At 40.7% G+C, this 25827-nt stretch overlaps 1 protein-coding gene across 4 annotated transcripts; it reads left to right on the top strand.

Moving 5' to 3' along the window:
- Positions 1–3399: 3399 nt before the first annotated feature.
- On the top strand, positions 3400–25195 carry LOC121926024 (proteasome maturation protein). Of its 4 annotated transcripts, none has more exons than XM_042458592.1 (7): positions 3400–3423; positions 5517–5718; positions 12473–12570; positions 15798–15858; positions 20327–20428; positions 23568–23661; positions 24674–25195. In XM_042458592.1, the coding sequence occupies exons 2-7, from the start codon at positions 5716–5718 to the stop codon at positions 24739–24741; spliced, it is 426 nt and encodes a 141-aa protein (XP_042314526.1). In that variant the 5' UTR covers positions 3400–3423; positions 5517–5715; the 3' UTR covers positions 24742–25195. The 4 variants fall into 4 exon arrangements, with proteins under 4 accessions (XP_042314526.1, XP_042314524.1, XP_042314525.1 ...); XM_042458590.1 differs by lacking the exon at positions 3400–3423 and adding an exon at positions 4677–4808; XM_042458591.1 differs by lacking the exons at positions 3400–3423; positions 5517–5718 and adding an exon at positions 5754–5813.
- Positions 25196–25827: the final 632 nt, after the last annotated feature.

Here is a 25827-nt window from a genome sequence, read left to right on the forward strand (position 1 = left end):
ATACACCAGTAACAAGGTAGCAAATCTCTTGACAGTAACAGTCAATTAAAAGTTTTTGCTTTATTGGAATGATAGAGACAAGAAAACTTCAAAAAATTACAGAGCTTTAATGAGAACAAGGTTATTATTTTCACTGAAGATGTCGAGTCTTTATAATAGAATGAGATCATTCCTTGTTATTAAGATGACACAATCCTTTCAAATCAATACACAGTCTCTGTAACAATATTCTTGAAAAGGGCATATTTATTCTGACATCGATAAAATGAAAATTGATGATTTATAGAGTATGTCTTTTGCAACTCAGTAGTAATGGCTACGAATTTCAATATGAGTTGTTCCAAGTCAAGTGTGTGCACAACTGCAGCTCTAAAAGACTGATAACCTTCTTTTCCATCAGCAGATGTAGATGTTTTTGAAAATGTTTTTAAAAACATACAAAAATTTAAGCTGAAAAACATAAACATGGTTTAGAAGGAACAACTTTGGAATGGATAACATCCAAAAAGCCACCTATAAATAAAACGTCTATAGTATTTGGTAAATAAATATTGAAAGATTACTGAAGAATATACCAAATAAGGAACATATCTGGGTAGGATTTTCAATAATGAAGATGAATACCAAAAAACAAAAACAAAAACCATAGCCATGCACCTTGCATTTCAGTATAAGTCACCTTGAAGCAAAGATTTTTGCCTGATGCAGAGAGTTCACACTGTAGATCCTCCAAATGATGCTTATTAATAATACTAATTACAGTATTGATAGTTACAGTCCCCCCTCTGTTTTCCCAGACTTGGGATCTGCGCCCCTCTCATTATGTGTGAGCAGCAAATGGAGGGGGCCAAAAATGTGGTGCACGCCTGTGGCATGCACCCACAGGCACCAGGGTGTGCATCGCCATTCAAGCCAATGGGGCTTGAATACTGGCGATTTTCGTTTTTGCAGGAGGGGGGTCCAGAAAAGGTCCCCCGCAAAAATGGAGAGGCAACTGTAGTACTATTAATATTAATAAACACTAATATATGCTTATTTGTGACTGATAAGGAGTTTGTTTTAGTACACTAGCATTTTAGTACTTTAGCATTTTATAGTGTTATCCATTTTAAAATTATATATGTTTCATGTGCTTCCCTTTGATGGAAAGGGCGTTAGAAATAAACATTGTTGTTGTTGTTGTTCAACATTAAAAACAACTGAAAAGCATTATTATTTCCAAATGAATCAATAGGATTTACTTAAGTGTTGACTCATCATTCAACAGTTGATTCAATGGGTTAAGATTACCAAAAGGACATAGACCATAGTCTTCAAATTGTAATGTAGAGTCAACCTATTTAATGACCATAGAACAACCCAGCACACTGTTCCTAGGTCCATGTATTGCAGTCAGTTTGTCGATGTTGATGCATGTGGCTGGGAAGTCATCATCAAGGAGTCTAAACTATCTTCAAAGTAAGCAAAGGGCTCTCGTAGCACCTTTGAGACTAACTGAGCGAAGGACATTGTACCATAAACTCTCAAAGACTTTGACAACTTCCTGAGAAGAAAGTCTAAGAAAACTTATGCTACAGTGTCTTTCACTCAGTCACAAAGGTGCTACAAGATCAGTGTGACTCCTTTTCCAGGACATGTCCTACATTTCAACCTTCTGTTCAGGAGGAATTTCAAAATGTCTTCCGTTTCTGAGCATGATTAAGGAGCACGAATTTTCAATTATATTGATGTTTTTAGCTTTTATTTTGTAATGTTTTGCATTTTTTCTTGAAGGTACTTCATTTTGTGGCGCCTTGTCCGTCTTGGAGGTTAGGGCATCTAGCCAGCTTGTACAAGATTGCATACTGATATTCAAGACTAACGTGGAATTCCAGACTAACGGACTCCATCTGCATTGTACAAATAATGAAGTTTAATGTCATTTTAACTGCCATACAGAATCCTGGGATGTGTAGTTTTTTGGGGCACCAGCAATCTTTGGCAGAAAAGAGTAAAAACCTTGTAAAACTACAGAACCCAGGATGCCATAGGATGGGGCTGGAACACTGAAAGTGGTGTTGAAATGCATTTATTTCTACAGTGTAGAAGCTCTCTATGGCCTGAAACAGAGAGGCAGATGGGGATGGCTTCCGGATGCTCCAGGGATGTGGTGTGTATACATCACACACCCACAGCTGGAGCACCCAGAAGATCCACTCTTTTTGGGACTGGGGGTGCATGTTCCCATTGACTCTCTACCTCACCCGATTGATTGATTGAATGATTGTTTTTAGATTGTATATTGTATTTAGTGCTCTTGGTTTTATCTGTTTTATGATGTTTTTGTAATTGGTTTTAAACTCTATGTAAACCGCTTTGATCTTTTTGGAAAAGCGGTATATAAATAAAATGTATTATTATTATTATTATTATTATTATTATTAGGCAGCCCAAAACCTTGTTCTTCCATTGCTTCTTTCATCTTTTTTCCCTATCCTTACTGCAGGAAACCCATTCTGTATTAAATGACCAAAAAGTGGCATAGTGCCTTCTAATTGTCAGCATGAGGAGACCTCCATTTGGAAATGTCATTATTTATGTGTATTGCAGATGGAATTTAGTAGAATTTACTTTAGAAAATGTATTGGGCTCTATACACCACTTCTATGATTTCTCTCTGCTTTGTTCTTGTATGCAATCCCATATATGTTGAGTTGGAAAAGAGAGGCATAGAGTTTAGTGGGACTTACTTCCAACTGAGTATGATAGGACTGCAACTTAAATTACAAATGCAGCTGAATCAAAGGAGCAAGCTCTGGTGTTGGCGGAGGAAGAAATTTATTGTCAAAACATCTTATTCTATTTATGTCTAAAAGTTTAACGTGGAAGTCTGCCTTTAAAGGCAAACCAAATCTTTACCACAACAGTAAATTCCTTTATGTTATGCAGCCTAAACATGAAGATGACGTCAATAAATGTACGTGGAGTGGTGGTGTCCTGTCTATATCCTACAACTACAAGGATGACTTTGAAATGTAAATGTTTCATATCCTGATCAACAAACTCAAATATTTTGTAAATAAATATATTCAATCCTGATTTTTTTCTCTAGATATTGCAGCTAACAGGAACTTAGCAGTTGTTGTTTGAAAATTTATCCCATATTATTTTGCTTTTAAAGAAAAAAAAACATATATCATTGCAAACACAACAAAATACAATAGAATACAAGACAGCAAAATGTCTGTTCATATAACTACAACCATAAATGGCAAAAGATTACAAAAACATCTTAAAGCACAATTTAAATACACACTGTATCTAAAAACATAAAAGCTGAGTGATTCAATAAAGCTTTGGTGTGATCTGAGATCCAGATTTTCTTTGCTCATATTGCAAAAATTGCAGCATGGTAGGACACATACCCTACTCCTCAGATAACAGGTAGGATACTATAATTGACCATCCACTATATTGCATCACAGTATGAAATGAGAGATGAGATGCTCTCAAGAATAGGCATACAGTGGACAACACACTGAACCTTCTATGCAGGATGTGAAAGGTAGCTATCAAATCATTGCAAACTCTCAAAGGCGGGTTACAGACCGCCCGTTTGGGGCGGCGTGCACCCGCCCCTTTCCCCGCTGTATCGGGGCCTCAGCTGCCAGACCGGCAGCCTCTGAGGCCCCGATCCGCCGCTTTCCAGGCTGCGGGAAAGCTGCAAAAGGCCACTTCCCCGTGGCCTGGAAAGGGGTGTCCTTGGGGCTTCAAGCCCCAAGGACACCCGGCGACAGCAGGGAGGAGGAGAAAGGGGCCGCTTGGCCCCTTTCTCCTCTGCGTCACTGGCGCAGCCATCTGAAGGCTGCGCCCAGCGACACAAACCCAGAAGGAGCTTCGAAACGGAGCTCCTTCCGGGGTCACAAAAAGGGCGCCCTAGGCGCCCTGGTGTGGCCCCAATACGTCACAACCATGCCGCCTCGTTTGGAGGCGACACAGTCGTGACGTAGTGATGGCGGCGGCCGTGTGGAACGGCCGCTGCTATTTTCTACGCGCAGAGCGCGTACTAGGGTTAGGGGGGTGCGCCCTTTCCTAACCCTAATACGTGCTCCGCGCGTACTTTAAGGCCCGTTTGTAACGGGCCAAACTTATCTTCTCCAGGCTAAACATACTCAGATCCTCAATTCTTCCTCATGAAGCTTGGTTACTAGAGTACAAACTTGGTTGCCATCCTCTGGACATCTTGAAGTCTGGTGTCCAAAACTGGACACAATACTCCACATGAGCTCTGGGCAAAGCAAAACAGGGTACTGTACTACTACTTCTGGACATTGCCATTCTGTTGATATCACCTATGATTGCATAGGCTTCTATTTGCTGCAACATCACATTGTTGACTTATATTTAGGTTTTCATCTAAGACCCTTTGGCATAGCTATGAAGCCAGGTGTTATCCAACCTATGTTGTGAATTTAATTTTTTCCCCTGCCGAAATGGCTCACAACAAGCCACTAAAGTTTCACATGCCCCCAGAACCAGATAAACCGTACCCGAGGATATCAAAGGGACCAGCAGATGTAATTTCAGAGCATTTTGCTATAATCTTTAAGACTGCCTGGAAAAAAATGTGAGCCCCTTGCAGAATTAAGACAGGCAATCAAAGAGGAGAGGAGAGGACATTTAGAGGTACACAGACTGGTCAGCTTGATGCGAAGACCAGAAAAACACTTGGCCTTGACTGGTACCCCAACACTCCTTTTAGATACTGTCCCTTCTTTGGTGACCCCAAAGAAGAAAGAAGAGGCATGTCCCCAAATAGTCATAACAAGGTCTGTTTATTAGTTAAAAAAAAAAGGCCCAATGTGTTTAGGACCTTATCACACAAACTCAGAAACAGGATTTAAATTAGATTTAAAGTAGAACAAACCTGCAAATGCGGGAGGTTTATCACATGACATTTCTACAAATCTGAAATAATGAGAAAATAAAGTGAACGTGAAGGGGACAAAAACAACACCTTTTTACTTTCGGGAAGCCCTCATCCTTAGCCACGATTTTTTTATCCATGGATTCAAGCATCCACAGCTTGAAAATATTTTTTAAAAAGTATAAATTCCAAAGAGCAAACCTTGATTTTCCATTTTATTTAAGGGAATTTGTATAAAATGTGTGTGTGTATATATATTTTTAATAGCTGGCCTTTTTGTGAAGGAACTGAAGATATATATGTTTATGGGATGGCTATTAAAAATTAAATGAATATATATATATAATTGTATTTATAATTTTTTAAATCACTGTCCCTTTTGCTGAAGGAACTGAAGATATATAGTGTGTGGGGGGGTGGCTATTAAAATAATTATATACTGTGTGTATAAACTTTAATAGCCAGTGTTTTGCTGATGAAACTATGGAGACGCGATATATGACTGTTGTTTTTGTGAGGGAGAGAGCGCTTTTCCCCTATACAGTACATCGTGCTTCACATCTGAGAAAGAGAATGAAACTACTTCTCTCTCTCTTTTTTTTCGCCTCAGGCTCGACCGTTGCAAAATTCAAATAACCGTCCGAAGCCCCGCCCCCTTCTCGCGCCTCAAGTCAAGAGTGAGCCGGGAGGGGCTCTTTTATGCTCCCGCGAGACTTTCGTCCGCCGCGAGAAACAGACGTAACTTGCTCGCCCTTTCCGGGTCGTTCTGCGCATGCGCAAGTGGGGTCGCTGCGGGTGACGGTGCAAAGATGGTAAGCGGCGAGGCTTGAAGGGAGGAAGTCCCCCAAAAGGAGGGCGCGAAATGGCGGCTCAGGGAAGAGAAAAGGGCGGGGGAAGAGGGACGAAGGTGGGGGAGCTCTCCTTCGCTTTAGAGTCACGGCCGGCCTGGGTTCACTTCATAACGCCTTCCCCTTTGGTTGGCCTTTACGTTTCCAAAACCGAGTCCCTCTCCCCTTGGCTTCTTTCCTCTTGGCTGAGCTCAAAGATACAGCCCCGTCAGTCTGTGGAATCGGAATGGAGAGAGGCCCCGTGGCTCCTCTGAGACTGGAGGAAGTTGGCACCTGAGGAAGGAGGCTTAAGCCTAGGGAAGCTCAGGCTGCCAACTTCTCGCTTTCAGGGAGCCTCAAAGGTGCCACAAGATCTCTGTATTATTATTATCATTATCTTCATTATTATTATTACTGTATTTATTATATCCTACAGCATCTGAGGAAGTAGACTTAAATCTGGGAAAGGTCAGGCTGCCAACTTCTCTTTCAGGGAGTTTCAAAGGTGCTACAAGGGCTCTCATAGAATCATAGAGACCACTAGGGCCATCCAGTCCAACCCCCTGCCATGCAGGAAATCCAAATCAAAGCATCCCTGACAGATGGCCATCCAGCCTCTGTTTAAAGACCTCCAAGGAAGGAGACTCTATCACCCTCCGAGGGAGTGCATTCCATTGTCGAACAGCCCTTACTGTCAGGAAGTTCCTCCTAATGTCCAGGTGGAATCTCTTTTCCTTTGGAATGCATCCATTGTTCTGGATCCTGTTCTCTGGAGCAGCAGAAAACAAGCTTGCTCCCTCTTCAATATGACATCCTTTCAAATATTTAAACAGGGCTATCATATCAACTCTTAACCTTCTTCTCTGCATACTTCCTTTTGGCTGTTCAGTCATTTGAAGTCATAGGATCATAGAGTTGGAAGAGGGACATGCAGGAACTCACAATCAAAGCGCACACCCAACAGGTGGCCAGTAAGAGATGAGCATGTCCTGAGCATTTTGGACTCTGACTTGGGAGACCAGAGTTCGATTCCCAGCTCGGCCATAATAATAATAATAATAATAATAATAATAATAATAATATTTTATTTATATGCCGCCTCTCTTGTAGCATTGAGGCGGCTTACAGCATCAGGTAAACACAGTATAAAATACAACATACTGTTAAAATACATCCCATTAATTCCCTCTCCCCCTCCTTAATACAATAAAATATCTATTAAATGATCAAAGTAATTCAAAGTAAAAAGAATTACTGCTCTCATACCTTTGAGAGCAGTATAATGTACTTTGGACACATCATGAGAAGTAATGACTGTTCTCTTTGAGTCCGTCCATCTGGCGTCTGGTCTTCCTCTTTTTCTGCCACCTTCTACCTTTCCTGGCATTATTGTCTTTTCTATGGAGTCATGTCTTCTCAAAGTATAGACTTTATCACACAAGGGAAAAGCAAGGGTTTAAACGGACATTATCCCAGGAATAACAATGTCGTGATTAAAGAGGACTTCTTCTGGTAATAATCAGCAACAAATCATTCACAGGGAAATCCCATGAATGATTTGTTGCTGCTTATTACCTGGTAATTCCTGGGATAAGGCCTCTTTAATCGCGATGTGTGTGAAAATTTTCACCGCCATCACGTGATTTTCATGAGACAATGTCAGTTTAAGCCCCTGCTTTTTCCCTGATTTCCCCCCATGTGATAAATTCCTATGACAGTCTTAGCTTAGTCATCTTAGGGGCAAAACAGAAAGCAGGTAAGAGGTGGCTCTGCATCACCCCTTTGCTCCCACTGGATCAGAGTCATGGCAACCACACACCGCGGCCCCGATCCAGCATTTTTCTGGGGCAAAAAGAAGCCCAGGAAAAGGGTGCCTTTGCCACCGCCATGCGCCTCTTCCACGTTTCTTCAGCGCAGCATGTCTAAGCGCTGCGCCAAAGAAATGTCATGACTCTCTGCCATCTGGTTAGGTGAGTAGCATGACACTGCTTTGGGGGTGGAATTGGGGTGCGTGGTGGGCATTCACCACACACCCCACTCCACCCCGACACCAGCCCTTTTGGCTATTCTGTGCAGTCCCTTAGTTTCCAGGGAGAGTTCAGGCTTGATCTGTTCCAAAAATGTCTTTCTGGCTGTCCACGGTTTCCTCAGCACTCTTCTCCAGCACCACATTGCAAAAGATTTGATTTTCTTTCTGTCAGTTTTCTTCACTGCCCAACTCTCACACCCGTACTTTGTGGTGGGGAATACAGTGGCATGGACAATTCTGACTTTAATGTTCAGAGTTATGTCTTCACACTTTAGTTCTTTCGTAGCTGCCCTTCCCAATCCTGGTCTTCTTATTTCTTAGAATCATAGAATTGGAAGAGCCCACAAGGGCCATCCAGTTGAACTCTTGTGCAGTCTCCATTTTGATTATTTGATCCAAGGTTTGGGTCTGTAATAACTTGAGTATCTCAGTTTTCTTCTTATCTAGGATGAATTCTTGTAGATCTTCCATCATTATTTTTGTTTTCTTGATGTTCAGCATTAAGCCTACCTTTGCACTTTCCTCCTTGATCTTCTTCAGTAATAGCTTTAGGTCTTCTTCATTGGTTTCTTCTAGTAACATTGTGTCATCTGCATATCTTAGGTTGTTGACTTTCCTTCCTCCTATCTTCTCTCCTGTATCTGAGTTTAAGACTGCTCTTTGTACTATATATTCTGCATACAGGCTGAATAAATAGCGTGATAGAATGCAGCCTTTTGCCTCATCTTTTTGCCAATTGGAAACCATTCTGTTTCTCCATATTTCTACTTGCTGCTACAAAAATCCTTCGTTGTCATCCTTTTCAAGGAGAAGGAAGAGAACAGTGATGACACTGAAAGATTTTTGCAGCACCTGGCACCTTGTCCTCCTCCCCATCTTCTTTTCCACCTACAGTCCTGACTTGTTACTCCCTTTGCTACTTTAACATCATGACAGTGATGCCTCGCACTGAAATTGCTTCTGTCACCTCTATCGGTTTTCAAGGCTTCTGCCCTCCGTCTCCTAGGATGACAATGTTGAAGCAGATTTTTGCAGCACCTGTAGCACCTCCCTTTCTGCTGTCTGAATTCCAGGGAAGAGGTATAGAGTTGAAGGCTGGGAAACCAGCAAAGGTGATGTAGGTCCGATGGAGGCAACTTTGGAGCAGGACTGGGTCATTATGGTTCCAAAGTGTCAAAGGGCATAAAGGGCCAAGGCTGTTGGAAGGAAAGAAGGCAGAGGGGAGGAGGAGAGGGAGAAGAGTGAGGAGGACAGGTTGGTGGTCAAGCCCTATCACATTTTTCATATCAGGGCCCTATACAGATGGGCCAAAAAGCACGTACTCAGTATGTGCTAGGGTTGCCTGGGAGCGTCCTTTTCAGACGGTCCCTAACCCTAGTATGTACTCAGTACGTCAAAATGACGGTGCCCTGTCTACATGGATGCTGCCATTTTGACGTAATGGTTGCGTCCAAGCGGCGCGTCCGTTACATACTGGCACCACTGAAGGGTGCTTGTGGCGCCCTTTCAGCGGTGCTGAAAGGAGCTCCAAAACGGAGCTTCTTTCGCGCCGTGTATTGCTGGCATGGCCTTTACATGGCCGCGCCAGCAATACTGAAGAGAAAGGGGCCAAGCGGCCCCTTTCTCTGTCTCCCCGCTGCTGTCGCGGTGTCCTTGGGGCATGAAGCCCCAAGGACACCCCTTTCCAGGCAGCAGGGAAGCAGCGTTTTGCCGCTGGATCTACCTCTGGCAATGATAGCAGCTCATCCTTCTCTTTGTCCTCCAGACAGGCTGGATCAGGGCTGCCCTAACTTCTTCCTTCACCCACTGCTTGCAAAACCTTGGCACTCTCTACCCCCAGTGAAAAGAATGGAGTAACAGGAGGAGGAGAAGGGAGTCAGGTGGAGCAAGTAATCCCTGGGAGCACCTCCTGCCATCAATTCCTATCATTCCTATCACCACCACTTCTATTACTACCTGGGACACAGGAAGTGGAAGAACAAGGCCAGCACATATGTCATACCTGTCATGAAAGATGTGGTGCTAAGTACAGACTAGTTAAGCAGAAGCTACAAACTCACAGATACTCATATTTGTGGATGTTAAACCTGTAGAAGTTGATGGCCAGCTGTGTGCTCTTTTTGTACATACTGACTCTTCTAGCACTAGGCTTTTCAACAAGATGCCATGAGGAACATAAGCATAAAATGCAGAAGAAAAGCAATGATCAATGGAACTATTGGGCCAGGGAGCACACAGAAATATAGGAATGAAATTCTCCATAAATATTTAAAGCTAGCTATTTTATACACAGCTTGGATTCACCATGGGTATTGTGACTAGAAATGGTTAGTGAGAATCATGTAGAAAGCGGTGCAGGTAGAGAAAAGGGCTCTGCCTAGCTATTTATATCTAGCAGCTTCATCATACCTTTGAGAGCAGTATAACCCTTGGATAACAAATGTTATTTCCTCTGCCCCTGGGCCTGACCTTTCATCTTCCAGTTTTGCTAGGTCACCATCTACTGACCATTCCCAAGGCTTCTGCTTGGTTTACTGTACTTTGTAAACGTCTTGCTTCCACAGGGAAGCAATAGCATAGTTGTGTCAGTGTCACTGTCGGAGGGATTTCCTGTGGTTCACTCTCTTATTTACTTTATCCAATTTCAGGCCTTGTTCTGTAATAATTCAGTTTGCTTTAAATTTATGCACTCCAAATATTTGCAAAATGAAGGAGGGTGTTTGTGTAAAGGAAGCGCCTGGAGAATCCAGTCAGGATTGTGTGTGGTGCAAAAAGCTATACAAACTGGTTAGAAGGGATACAAACAATGCAACTAAAATAAACAAGAAAAGCTGATGGTGGGAAAGGAAACAGAAATGCTGCTTATAGATGTTGGAATCCTGACTCCTAGTCCAGTCTCCTGTACGTAGCCTGTATTACGTCAGCTTGCATCTATATTCATGAATTAGTCTGTTCTATATCCCCTCACCATTTTTGTGATGTTTTCTAAATTTTCATCTTCTATGTTGCTATTTATAGTAATCAGATACTTTGAGTTCTAAATGTGCCTATGTACTGTATTTGATGCCTTTCATGAAGAAAAAAGTATAGGATAGCTAAATGAATATGACGCAACTGTATTCTGAATCTGGCTCAATTATAATTTCTTTTAAAAGTTTCAAGCTCTTGTTTCTGTCCAGACTATCTAGCTCTGACATAAAATTCTAATCTAGTTCTGTTTTAAGCAAGTCCTTGAAATCAAGAATCATGGTGGGAAGACAGGTGTATTTAAGACACAGTCAACTATGACTGTTCATTTTTCTGTTTCGGATAAAGGCTAGAAGATGAAAGAATTTGATAAGTATAAGGGGTTAAAAACCATTTTCTTCTGCTGGAACATCTGAAATTTTCCAGTCCCCTGTACTGCAGAAAATTACTCTGGAGACTTAACTAGCCCTCTGGTGATGGCCTTGGGAATGCATGGGGTTGTCCGTCTTCTTGCTGTCATATAGAAGCATGATTAGAAATTAGGAAGGTTGTAATCCTCAAAGACATTTGTCATTAATGCATATGTTTAGGTAGCCATATTTATGCTTTTTATTGACTTTGCACCTCTTTGCAGGAGAGGGGAGAACCCTTGTTTATAATGTGGTAAGCAGTGAAGGCACTCGAAAACAGCAGCAGTTGACACATTCTTGACTTCTTATGAAACTATTGGCTAATGGCAAGTGGATTTGTGGAGGTTATGACCTGATTTGTATGAGTGGTAGAAGACTGTCTTCCAGTATACAGATGGTACTAAACAGGCTTCAGAAGGATCAGGAAAATGTGTATTCTGCTTAACTGTTTGTGGTTTTAAGGAAGTGGGCAGTACACATTCTGCATCACAAGAAGTCATTGAGGTCAAACTTGATAGGAAGCTTGCCTTGTTAGAACTACACTAGAGATGTTGGCTGCAGGAGTTCTTTCACAGCAGCCAAACAAGTTTTGTAACACAGAATAAAGCAATAGGTTTAGTGTGCAAGGAAGCTCCAAGACCTGGGACAATAAGGCATGTTAGGATTATCTTGGGAGAGTATAAATTTCTTGTTACCGCAAGACAGAATAAATCAGAGAAATCGTAACTTGAATTTGCTATTATAGTTCATAATTAATAAGTTATCCCCAGGGCAGCATAATTGCATTTCTTTTAAACTTTGTCTAATCTTGCTGGAAAAGAGGAAGACTGCATTACAGGTAGATACACTCAGTCATGGAAACCACAACCCTGAATTTACAGGACCTCAGGAGAGCTGATGATGCCAGAATCTTTTGGAGGTCTTCCATGAATTAATTAAAGCTAATTTGATGGCAGTTAGCAACAGGAATATTTTTAGGAGATCAAATATTATGGTAAATGTATTTGCTATATTTCTGTATTTTGTTTTACTCATCAGCCATTTAAGGAAGCCTTAACTTTGAGTAGTATGTTTTCTAAGAATGAGTTATAACAAAACCTTAAGGTCAGGAGTGACCCTCTGGATGGTTTTGAATTGCAGCTCCCCTAATCCTTTACAATTGGCTCTGCTAGCTAAAGTTAATGGGATTTGTAGGCAAAAAAGATCTGGAGGGCTATAGCTGATCACCTTTGGCCTGACGACAAACTACATAGAACTTAGTTTAACTTATTTATATGTTGGTGTGACAGTGTTCTAAGTGGTTTCATCCTAATAATAACTTTCTTTGTTGTAGAATACCAGAGGACTTGGATCCCAGCTGAAGGATAGTATTGCAGTTCCTGATTTTTCAGCGAGTGGAGCATTTGAAAGCCATGGTGTGATACACAGAGGGTAAGCAATAGAAAACCATGTAAGCATAGATGCACAGATGACAGATGGAGACTGCTCCTATTACTCTCTTTCTCTTGGAAGTCCTTTCCCCCTTTGCTTCTTGACTAATATGTGCTCATGATACAATTTTCTTCAGATCAAATCTTCAAGTGGGCAGAATACGTGTGACTTTTGATTAACTTGGAATGAGTAGAAAATGATCCCAGAGCAGGTTCATCTACACCACCTCACATCACCCTTACGCAGCATAGCCTATAATGACAACTAATATCCAGTGACAAATGGAAGACCACAAATTATCCACCCCTAGCCTGATATAAAAAACTGAGATAGTGAAGAAGCCTTTCCTTGCCCATCATCTATGACTTCAAAAGGGAAGGAACTCATCTGTTCCTCATGGGCTGGGCACTTCCCTAGTTACAAAACGTTACTTTACAGAATATTTGTGTTAAAAGGATGAGACTGTCTTTGAATGTTACACCCAGTGACTTTGTCTTGATAAATCAGATATCACTAAAAGTTTAAATATAGATATTTTCCACAGAATTATGATGCTAATATTGGATCCCTCCAAGGTTCTTTAGCGTGCTTCCTGCTTGCCTGAAGTAGAAAAGGCAGTTCAGCCTCTTGAACTGGGTGGAAGACTCTGCTTTCCTTCCACCAGCAGCAGACAGATCTGCAATTTCCCAGTAGCCTGCCTCATGGAGTGAAGGGGCTGTGCAGGTGTCAACACTTCTGCATAATAATAAATAAGTTTTATTTATGTTTTCGCCCCTCTCCCGACGGATTGAAGTGGGATTACAGTCAGAAAATACAATGCAACAATAGTTCTGATAACAATTATTTGAAATCTGTGTATAAAACAATGTACTATCTAAAAATATTTAATACAATGCGCAAATTTCATTAACATCCTGAAGTAGACTTCTGTTCTAGAGATGTAATTCTTTATAGAAAATCTGGGGGGTATGCTTGCCGGAAGGGGTGAGTTTTCGGTGCCTTCTTAAAGGCATCCAAAGTAGAAATAGTGGGAACAGGCTGGACATGGTTCGGTCTAGCTTCTCCTAAGCTTGTTTTTAAACTTGGCCATTTTTGCCTAGCCAGAATAGTGACATCATTGGCTTCATGCAGTGTTTTTTTCTTGTATGTAGTTGACAACATTACTAACTATGGATGTTGAAGAAAGAATTAGATTGTTCCGTCTCTGTGGACTTGAATTTTAAAACACCAGCTGAAGACTAGTTGAGTAAACCATAGCTGTCTCTTTGGAGTCCTTTGTCAAATAACAGCCAACAAATCTAACATTGGCTTAGGATGATAGAAACTGTAGCCAAATTCAGGTTGGGGAAGCCCAGTTCAGCTGTTGGTTGGCTGTGAAGTTGATTTTATAGTGTGACCAGCAGTATCTGCAATAATGAAAAGTTCAGCATGTTGGAATTTGCATATTTTATTTTTGAGCGCTTCTTCCATATCTTTAGTAGTAACAAATACATATCTTAGACAGTGGGAACAACTCTGCAAAAGATTTGTTTCAGTTTTATCTCATCTATGTAATAGATTATAGAATCATAGATTTGGAAGAGACCACAAGGGCCATCCAGTCCAGCCCCTGTCATTCAGGAACACAGAATCAAAGCAGTAATTTCAACCAAGGAAGGGATGTAGTAAATCAGTAAATTTAGCCTATCTACCTGCAGTAGAGTGCATTGCTTTGGAAAAGGGGACGGCAACCTATGGCCCGCGGGCCACATGCGGTCTGCCGAGCCATTGGGACCAGCCCCAGCTCGGTCCTGCCGCCGATTGCCGCCCCCAAAGGCCCCCCGGGGCCTTTGGCCTGTCTTGGAAGCGTGTGGGGCCTCTAGCGCAGGCGCGCGGGGCCATTAGCCTCTAGTGCAGGTCCGCGGGGAGGAGGAGGAGGGAGGAAGGAGCAGGAGGGGGAGGAAGGAGGAGGAGGACGAGGGAGGAGGAGGAGGAGGAGGATTTCCATGCCATTTTTACAGGTCTGCTTTGTTTTAACAACGACGACGATGATGATGATGATATGAGTCAGCTTCAGAGGCAAGGCCAATGTAAATTGCTGTGATTTTTACAAACTCATGCGCATTGAAGAAAAATCACAGTCCCTTGACCAAGTACACACTTCTGAGAAGTACACTTGGTGTAAGAACTGTGAAACCACCTGGACATGTTCAATATGCATAGCCATGTGAACCCATGTTCCGTGTGAAACTCAAAGAGTTTGGTTATGCAATAAGCCTCTGAAATATGCAAGAGGCCATCTTAAGTAAAGCCATGTTCAATGCCCAAATGTGCTGTTTGGAATGGGGGGGGGGGGGTTGGCCAGAAAGGGAAGTCCATTTCTGCCATCTGTCTAGGAATAATGCCCAAATGTCCTCCATTTTGATCATGCCTAAGAAACATGCATTTATATTAACATTTTTTAAAAATCATCAATTTTTTGGCATGTCCTCCATTTTTAAAAAAGATGTCCTACATTTGAAAATGTTATCCTATATTATTTATTTTTTGGCTTCCCCCCCCCCCCCCCGGTTGTCTAGGGGACACCAACCCGGCCCCCGGCTCAAAAAGGTTGCCTACCCTGCTCTTGAATAATTATATGAGAGCCTTATCACATTACATTACAAAAGTAGGTTGACTGACAGCAAGAGAGAAGCAGCTTTCTGCTGTCCTCTCCACATGCCTTTAAAGCACTTCCATTCTCTTTTCAGAGGGAGATGGTAATAAAAGTGTGCCTTTTGACAAATAGATTTTCCCAGTACAACAGAAGACATGCTTTTATGACTGTCTCCTGGAAGGAAAGTGGAAGTGTTTGGGGGGTATGCAGAGAGGTAAGCAGAAAGCTGCTTCTGTCTTGCTGCCTGTTGGCTTTCTTTTGTCATGTGATAAGGCTGTGAAGTTTCCAAGAAAATGAAATTGTTATATGACTCAGAGCATTTGATTTAAATATTACATTCAAACACAGTTGAAGCTTTATTGAAGTATTTGTAATTTATATTTAACAGAAATCACTGCACCTGAAAGCACCTAAAGAAAACTGTATCTGACACATTCATCAACCATTTAACTTTTTGGCTGAGGCATGGATTTACTTGCTGTACTACTTATCAATTCCATTTAATGTTGAGGAGACAAAACACTTTAGGAACTTGGTGGATGAAACAAGATCTTATGACAGTGTTTTATGTGCTATTTCTTTATGTTTATAGCTTTGCAAATGTGAAGAATGAACTGTTTCCTGTTCATCCTTTGGAACTATCAGAGAAAAATGTAAGTATAGTCTTCAGACCAATTACACTTCATCCTTTCAGACATTGCAGCTGTAGAAGAAATCTTGGTATAAACTCTAAGTTGACAAATGAAAGAAGTGAATCTAAATAACTGAAACTTATGAAACTGTTACACTGATTAATTAGCTATGCATTAGGAACAAGAGAAAAGACCTCATTCTGCAATCCTAAATCATCTTACACAGGAGTAAGCCCCTTGACAGATTAATGATTGCACTGTGATAAGACATATGTAGGATTGCACTGTGATGGTAATCCCTTACCCAGACTTTTGGATTCTCAACAGGGTGACTGGAGGGGACATGGTTTAGAAGTTGGAACATAAGTTATTAAACAGTATGTGGATGTAGCATATAAAATGAGCGACTGTGGGTTGGTGAGCTTGTAAGTGGCACACTAGTTGCAGTTCCAAAAATGCCTTGTTGATTAAGATTTGAAAGAGCTATTTGAGGAATGGAGGGGAGGGGAATTCTTTTCTTAGCATGAAGAACAGCATAGTAATAAGAACAATAGTGAGAATAGGATGTCAGGGATGATGGGAGTTGTAGCTCTTCACCTCTGGCTCTAACTCACCACCTTGTTATGCAGCGGAGCTGACCTGCTTTGGTCAGTGGTTAATGCTTTTCTTCCAAAGCAGCAGAGTTTCAGAGAATAGGCTGAAGACCCTGACAAACTCTCCAAGCCTTCTCACTCTTCTTCCTCAGAAGTCTCCAAACTTCTCCAGGATCCTGCTGGCTCTTGTATCTTCACTCAAGACACCAGACAACTCAGTAGTCTTATATAAAAGATCTACTTTATTCTATTATATGCAAAAACTAATGCCCTCACAATCTCCAATACTGTACTCCACAAAATACATTGGCAATCATAGCAATTATTATAGCCATTGTTAAACACCACCCACTTAGTCAGTTTCCACCCAGTGGGCATGTACATTCATTTGATTGGTTCACATAGTTCAACCCATACTTAAGAATTTCATCATTTCACCTTGTACACTTAATGAATCTCAGGTGTTTCCAATTGTACACTCTATAATTCTGTCCTTGGCATTCAAGACTACTAAATTACATTAGCTTTTTACACCTTTGTGGCTTCTTAATTGCTTTTGCTTAGTCACTGTGACTTTCACATACATGTTTTATTTTTTCTACTGTATATCCCATGTTGCATTTTCCTTAACATAGGAGAAAGGTGAATTGATATGGTAAACAATAAAGAATTTAGAGGATAGATACAGTAGAACAGTGAACTTTTTACTTTAAAAAACTAGAAATTTGACATGAATGCAAGATCGGGCTTTTGTGGAGATTTGGGGCCTAGTTGATTTTATCCAGGTTATGGAGATGCTATAATTTCTCTATTTTAAATTGTTGTAACCAGTTTTAAACTGTCTGGGTTTCAACTGATAATTGATTTAATGTATTTTTACTGTTTTTATCCTGAGATCTTGAGATGTAGGGTGGGGTATAAATGTTTTAATAAAAAATAATTTTAACATGGTTCTTTAGCCTAAAAGACACATGTGGCTCACAAATTGCTTCACTATAGAAGTGAGATGAGTCACCCAGCCTTAACAAAATGGCAGATCAAGTTATCTCTTCTCCTTTCCCTACTTTCCCAGTTAATCAAATGAATGTAGCTCTGTGTTGCAACTGAACAGAAAAGGTTCTCTTGATTTCCATACCAGTTATGAAATAACCAGCTGGAATGAAAAAAAAATGTGATTAACTTTACACATATGGTTCTTGGGTTTCAGTAATTATTACAACAATAATTTTTTCCGACAGTAATTATGACAACAATAATTCTTCCTTCCAGTAAGGAAGATACCATGGAGAAATTCCTCCCTTATTGCTTACCTATAAATGTCATTTATTACTGTCTCACAGGATAGTGAAGTTGAGCACATGTGTAGGTATTCTTTCAGTGCAATAATAATAATAATAATAATAATAATAATAATAATAATAATAATAATAATAATAAATGTTATTTATATTTCTCACCAAGGTGGGATTACAACAAAAAAATCAACAATACAAAATACAATATTATCTCAAAGTACAAGCAATAAAGATTAGATTAGATGTGAGAGTTGGGTTAAGTAGAGTTTGGATTGCTTGGCACACTTACTTTCACCACTAGGTGGAGTCAGATGTATTCAGCTTGCAAACAACAACAAAGCCACATGTTGTGGGATCTTGAAATAAGTATTTTAAATTCCAGAAGAGCAGTGTTGCCAATTTCGCGACTTTCACGCAAAAACGGGGACTTTTCAGAGCTTTCCGTGTGATTTTCGCGCCTGGCTCTTTTTCAGTGCCTTTTCGGCGACTTTGGCCCTTTCAGCTCCAGCCTGAGAAGGCTGCAGAGCAACCAACCCTGGGCTGGAGAAAAAACTCTCTCTCTCTCTCTCTCTCTCTGACTCCCTCTGAGAGCCAGGAGGGAGCAAGCCCAACCAACCCCAACTGTTTGGAGGAATAGTTCAGCCAATCAGAGAGAGGACAGTGATTGCCCCCCCCCCCCTCAGGCATTCTCAGGTTCCAGGGGCAAAGCACAGTGGCTGCAGTGCTGGAGAGAGGCAGAGAGTGAGGGATCTTGGCTGGCTTAATCCCAATTGCCTTGGATTTCCAAGTAAGACATAAGTTTTAAGGCACACAAAGGCAATTCCTGATAATGGTATCATGGCTTGATGTTGTGGACTTCTGTGTGTGCCTGAGAGTGACATTTGCATTTCTGAATTCCTGAGCTTGGGCAGAGTGCCCCAAGCCTACCTCTCAGGGTCGTTGTTGTACTGTGAGGAGGACCATTTGGGTTGTGTGATGTGACTGTGATGTCCCTGAGTGTGTGTGTGTGTGTGTGTTAGTGATTAAATATGCCTCTGAGCATGGGCAGAGCACCTGGTAAGTTGGCATCCCTGCCCTGTCTTCCCAGAATTTTGTTTTGTGGCTCTCTTTTTCGTTCTCTTTTCCATTGCCATCCATACTGCAGAAATAATCCAGTTTGGCACTGCTTCTAACTGCAAGGCTCCCTGCAACGATGGGATTCTGGGCACAACAAACCACCAAGCCCAGAATTTCATGCATGGAGCCCTGGCTGGTAAAAGCAGTGTCTCAACATGTCACAACAAACTACAATTCCCAGGATTCTCTGGTTTGACAAGGGAATTGCCTCCACGCTTCCAGATCACAGCCCTAGAGAATGAGTCTACAGGATATCAGTGTTGCCAGTTTAAGACCACTTCTTCAGCTGCATTTGGATTTAATAATGATAATAATAATGGTGATGATGATAGAGAGATCTTGTACCACCTTTGAGTCTCACTGAAAGAAAAGTTGGCAGCATGAGCTTTCCTAGACTTAAGCGTATTTCCTCAGATGCATGGGAATTGTAGTTCATTGTGGCACCAGAGCTCTTTCTCACAAAACTACAGTTCCCAGGGTTCCCTAGCACTGAGCCAGGGCAGTTAAAGCGGCCTCAAACTGGATTATTTCTGCAGTATGGATTGGACCTTGAGCATTTTTAATAACGAAGGTCCAAAACACTGCAGAAATAATCCAGTTTGTGACCGCTTTAACTCTCCTGGCTCAGTGCTAGGGAATCATGGGAATTGTAGTTCATTGTAGCACCAGAGCTCTTTCTCACAAAACTGCACTTCCCAGGGTTCCCTAGCACTGAGCCAGGGCAGTTAAAGCAGTCTCAAACTGGATTACTTCTGCAGGGTGTCTTGGACCCAACTCAGACTGCATCTTCACTCCAGACTCCAGAGACAATCCAGTTTCATACTGTTTTTACTGCCATGGCCCAGTGCTATGAAATCCTGGGAATTGTAGTTTGTTGTCACACCAGAGTTTGCTGAGAGAGAAGGTTAAATGTCTCCGAAAACTAGAATTCCCAGGATTCCCTAGCACTGAGCCATGGCAATTAAAAGGGTGTCAAACTGGATTTATTTCTGCAGTGCGGTTGCAGCCGAACACATTTCTGTTTGGCACAAAGCTTCCTGAACCCCCTTCATGTCAAAATAAATATCTTAAAAGGACTGAAAGATTCTTTGTTTGGTTCAATGGTGATTTTGAGGGTTGAAATAAGTTACAATTATTTTTATTCAATTATGTTTACGTTTATTTGCAAAACATCCGCCATTTTAACATTATGGGAATTTTCTGGGAATTGTGACTGAATATTTTGTGTGATCTGGGGGGATTCAGCAGGTTTTGGACAAACATTTCCGGGAATTATCTCCGAGGCTTGTTGGCAACACTGCAGAAGAGTGATATCTTGTTTTATTTTATTTCATCTTAAATAGAAAAAAACAAGCTAGAAATATCTGGAATAAGCAAGTAAAATCTTCTTATGTGGATTAGTACTGTACAACTATTTTTAACAAGGAAAAACTTATTCCCCCAATTATTTTAGAAAATAATCATATTTTTAAATAATCTTTTTAGTTTTCATTAAGTCAAGATAAAATGAATTTTTCTACCCTGAGAAATATTCAAGGACTGCATGCACCACTCAAGTTGCAAATGGAATTCAAAGCTGTGAAACAGGTATGCCTTTTCAGTTCATTTTCTCTAACTCAGCTTAATTTTTGAAAAGTATTGCTTGAATAACAGTGACTACTTAAAACTGGTTTTCAGTAATCAAGACTTAAATTTACTATGAAGAGGTTGAACACTGACTGTATCCAGGCAGAGGTAATAAAGAAAATCTTACTGTAGTATTTTATCAGAAGTAGGTCTGTCATTGACAGAAAAAATCTTGCAGTAAAATCCTATGTATGTTTACTGGTAAGTTTTCCATGAGAATTCATCTAAGGCAATGTACAAGGGATTTTTCCTAGTTAAGTGTATCAGCTTTTGTCAGTTCCACATATAAAGCAATAGTTTTAAAGAAGATAATGCTTAGTTTTTATGTGATGAATATGTGTAATATATGGTGAACCGGTGAACCTTCTAGGTGATAAGCTCCCATCAATCCTTACCATTATCATATTGGCCGGGCATGAAGGGAACTGAAATCAATCATCTGAAGAGCCAGTGTTTATCATTACAGCAGGCACCATTATAGAAAAAAATCTTTTCCACAATGGTACCTTCCTTTTTGCTTTTTAAAGTTACCGTATATACTCGTCCATATGTCTAAATCCGTCTACTTACATCCTTAGATGAGATCCGTCTACTTACATCCTTAGACAGCTTTAAAAAGGCTGCTAAGATGGATCTCTTTCAGCAGGCCTTCCCAGAATAGAGAACCCAGCCTTAGAAAAATGTCTGGGAAAGATACCGCTGCTCCCACTGATTGTTTGCTGGTGTGATGTATTGACCTTCTGGTCAGTTTTTAACTTGTATGTTTGTTTTTTTGTTGTTGTTGTTTGTTCTGTTTTTTTAAATATTGCATTGGATTTAATACTTTTTTAAGGAGGGGAGGGTACCAGGGATTTTATATGTTTTGTATTTTTAACTTTGTTAGCCGCCCCAATTGTTCTCAGAGGGGCGGGATACAAATTATTATTATTATTATTATTATTATTATTATTAAAACCTATGCCCAAAAACTGACCCCAAAATCCCAGGTCGACATTTACGAGTCAGTATGGTAATGTGATAGCAACTCTTTCAAATTTCCCCAGAGACAGAAAGAGTCCTGGGTGATTGATTACTGTTAAATAAAAAAAACAGTCCCTCTCCCGCTCATGCTGACTGCTACTGTCTAGGGAGTCAAGGGTGAAACCAGAGTTGAAACGCTGGAGCAAAAAGATTCACTTATGGTGTCTCTTGCTGTGCGCACACATGCACACACTGAAAGAGCCAAGTTTTACCTTCGACTTATCCACAAGTCATTGTAAAATCCCTAATTTTGGCCCCCAAACCTGCTCACGACTTATCCATGAGGTCGACTTATAGTCAAGTGTATACGATGATAATTACATTAACTGCACTTAATGTTTTACATTATAAAAATGTATAGACATATCTCAGGCAGGGTACAGACCGCCAAAAAGAGGCGCCTCCTTGGTGCCTCTCTCTGCTGCGCAGGAGCACCGCAGCATACAAATTGTGCAGCGCTGCTCTGCAGCAAAGGAGTTCCCAAAGGTGGCTCCTGTTTGCGGTGCCGCAAAGCGCCCAAGACGGCGTGGTTACATCACAGCTGCGCAGCGCCGTTTAGAGGCGGTGCAGCTGCAACGTAATTGTTGCACGCGCCATATGTATGGCGCTGCGCAACTGTGGCGCATGCATGACGTGCTAAGGTTGCGGGGCGTATGCATGCGCCGCCCCGAGGCAACCCTAGCATGTCATGGACACACCACAAAGGGCCCATCTGGACAGGGTCTCAGTTAACAAAATCTGTGATGATGAAACTTCTTTTTACCAAGTGTTTTTATGTCCTACTAACCTCCCTTTTCTCCTCATCCTTTGTCTAGTTGGAAGATTTTTTTAGCAGCGTTGGCAATTGGGAGTATGGTGAAAGAGGGCTGGAGAAACAAACTTTGTTAGTAAAGCTTTTACTGGGAAAGAACAGGATTTCTATTGTAGCCGATCCTACTGGAGCTGTGTCTGCTTGCCTACAACAGGCAAGATAAATAGCACCTGCCTCCAGAATCCCTTATTGAGCATACATGAGCAAAAAAAACAGAGGGAAAAGGTGAGAGCAGATAAGCCTGACTCACCAGCTACCCCCAGCATATTAAAAAATCATAGATTTGAGCATCAAAATGGAAAACAGAACAGTAGAAGCTGGTGAAAGAAAAACACAGCCCTGGATTTATTTTCATGTGATTATCTTCATGTGATTATCTTCGTGTGATCACCAAAAAATTCAGAATGTTTTTGTTTACATATGCAGTTTCATATGGGCTAGCAATTTCATTTTACATGTGCAGGTTGTTTTGAAGAAAAAGTGTCCTGAAACATGTTGAATTGGTATTCTTTTTTGTGGTGTAGAAACCTATCCCTGTTCTTTCTGTTGTTTCTGCCTCTGGCACCAAATTTAGTGCCTAAGAACACACTTTCTTTGTTAACTGAGGTATACTTGTACTATACAATAAACTGTTTAGCTATATACAAGCTTCTATCCTGTATTAATTTCTAAAAGTAAATCCCATTTAAATGAATAGGACTCATAGTATTGTAACATCATAGGGTTGGAAGAGACCACAGGGGCCATCCAGTCCAACCTCTTGCCATCAGAAACTCACAATCAAAGCACCCCGGACAGATGGTCATCCAGCCTCTGTTTAAAGATCTCCAAAGAAGGAGACTCCACCACACTCCGAGGGAGTGTCTTCCACTGCTGACAGCTCTTACTGTCAGAAGTTCAGTGATAAGCCTGATTATGCAAACAGTTATTAACTGGTTGATCAGTTTCATGTTGCAGTCTGAATAGCCTATGCAATAAAATTATCTTCAGTCTTTGTTACTCTCCATCATGTGGGATATTGTGGCAGTGCTTCTATTCTGGCTGCTGCACAAGGTTGACCGAGTGCTAATAATTTGTAAAGGGTAGCTTTGTCACATACAGTTGTACAGCTACTCAAAATATACAGTGAATATTCATGTAGAATTTGAAAAATGAAGTTCAAGCTTCATACAATGCAATTAGAAGTTCTTCTGATTGTCCTTCTAATTTATCCTTATATTAATTAAATATTAGATTTGTTAATGACAGACTTCCTGTGGTACTTTTCAGGTCCAGCGTCTCCCTTTCCTTCATAGCTCTAACCTGTCACTGGATATTTTGAAAGGCAACTATGACTGCATTGGTTTTGAGGATATTCTGAATGGTAAGAATCCTTCCAGACTTTAGAGAGAAAAATGTTTTCAAGTTGCAGGGAATATCTTACTTCCAAATACAGATGGTACTCCAAATAACTAAATGTGGGGCGCACTCACATCCTGGATCATTCAGTGCCTTTGAAAGCCATATGAAAACTGCAACTGATGTAAACAGCAAGGTTGTTCACTTGGACTTGCTGTTTTGCTCATGTCATCCCAGTGTTGTCAATTAGTTTGCAGACCTTAGTCAAAGTACTAGTGTTGAATATAAAACTCTGAGTAGCTTTACCTAAATGTTCTTGTCCAGATTGTGCTGTGGATGCCAGCATCCACAATAGTGGTGTGGTCATTGGGGACAAAGACTTTTTTGTGATGTCCTTTTCTGTGTAGAGTACCCACCTTAGAGAGGTCTGCTTGGTGTCTCCATGGTATGGACTTAGATGCCTGGCATCAACTGTATTCTGTTAGAGGTTTAATCTTAAATTTGTTACTTTTACTATTAGTTCTAATGCTTTCATTGTAGTATTTTAGAGTTTTAATAGTTAAGGCAGCCATATTATTGTTTTTGTTGTAGTGCTGATTACTTGGGTTTTGATTATTTTAAATTGATCTGAGAACCTTTGCTAATTGGACAGTAAATTTAATAAACAAATCTAGCTTTAGGGATATGAAAGCCATTTCTTCTATGTGTTGTTCATGAGTCATGCTGCCATGTTGCTGGGAACAAAAAGTGGAGTATTTCCTTCATGTTCTGCTTATGGGCTCCACATACTGTAATGTGGGGAAACAAGATGCCCCGTAGGCCAAGGAGAGCGAAGTGTTTTTTATCAGGGTACCAGATTGCCTGTCTAAAGAAATGGTCATAATTATGCAGTTTAGGTAGCAGAAGATTAACTAGTGGTCAAATCCATCAAATGACAAAACTTCTGCTACAGCCATTTCATTGTTGTTATTGTTTTTAAATTGCATTGTTTTCTCAAATTCATATTGAATTAATATAATACTTAACTTCTTTTCCAGACCCAGAACAAAGTGAAGTAATGGGAGATCCTCATTTGACGGTTGAACACAGGCTTGGTTTATTATAAATGTACACAGTCCAGCATTCTGTTCACAAGTATATTCTGTTGCCATAACATTCCCTATTCCCCTTCAGATTAAAGTAAACCATATGAAATGGTAGACATGCTTACCTGCCTTCATGAAAATGGCACATTAAATGCTTGAAGTATATGACATTTGTTCTGTGTTTACTGTCAATATAAGTGTCTTGTAATTGGATGTTTAAAAATATATCAGGAGATGCATTTCTATATTCAGGGCTATAGCTGTTTTATGTTTGCATCTGTAGAAGTCTGCACATTAAAATGTCAATAGCAACAAGATTTTTTTTTTAAAAAAATGGTTTTAAGATATTAGGTTGAATCTTTTTAAACCTTTTGCAATTGATATGCCAGGTATTTGCTGTTGAATTTTCCTCTCTTCTGCATGACACCACATGACATCTTTTAAAAAAAAACAAATAAAATTTTCTGTAAATGATGTGACTTTTCAAAATACTTAGTAATCTCTCTGAAATTACCTGCTTCAGTTACTAGGACATTCTGTTTCAGAATGCTCTACTTTGTTCACAATCTGGAATGAACATTGATATGAGTAACTAGAATTTTTTACTTCATCAGCCTGTGGCAACTGAAATGCTTTTGCATAAATATATTGTTCACAGATGGCACTTTTCCATCACATGTTAACACAATACACTGTTGAACATTCATTGTGTTGAACATTGTGAGGTGCTGTCATTGAGTCCAGGAATGAGTAGTGTCTGCACTTGGCAGTCTTAAGGCAGGGGTGTGTGTGTGTGTGGTCTTCAAGCCCACTAGGTTCTTTAAAGGTAGAGGCTTCCCCTTTGATGTGATTGTCTAGTTGTGTCCAATTGTAGGGGGCAGCGTTCATCTCCATTACCAAGCTGAGTGAGCGAGCGTTGTCAAATATAACTCCGTAGTCATGTGGCCAACATGACTAAACTCCAAGGTGCATAGGATGTTATTATATTCCCATCAAAGTGGTACCTATTTATCTACTTGCACCTTTACATGCTTTCAATCTGTGATGTGTGCTCACTCTATCACTTGGTGCTTGGGTGCCAATCTGCCAACCTTATGGTTACCAGA

The sequence above is a fragment of the Sceloporus undulatus genome, chromosome 3 (assembly GCF_019175285.1).
Source record: "Sceloporus undulatus isolate JIND9_A2432 ecotype Alabama chromosome 3, SceUnd_v1.1, whole genome shotgun sequence".
NCBI classification, from domain to species: domain Eukaryota; kingdom Metazoa; phylum Chordata; class Lepidosauria; order Squamata; family Phrynosomatidae; genus Sceloporus; species Sceloporus undulatus.

Coding starts and splice junctions, on each gene's coding strand:
- LOC121926024 (XM_042458590.1), top strand. CDS start 4,687: ATGCGAAGACCAGAAAAACACTTGGCCTTGACTGGTACCCCAACACTC. Junction 12,571..15,797: donor CATGGTGTGATACACAGAGG/GTAAGCAATAGA, acceptor TTATGTTTATAG/CTTTGCAAATGTGAAGAATG. Junction 20,429..23,567: donor AATTCAAAGCTGTGAAACAG/GTATGCCTTTTC, acceptor GGTACTTTTCAG/GTCCAGCGTCTCCCTTTCCT.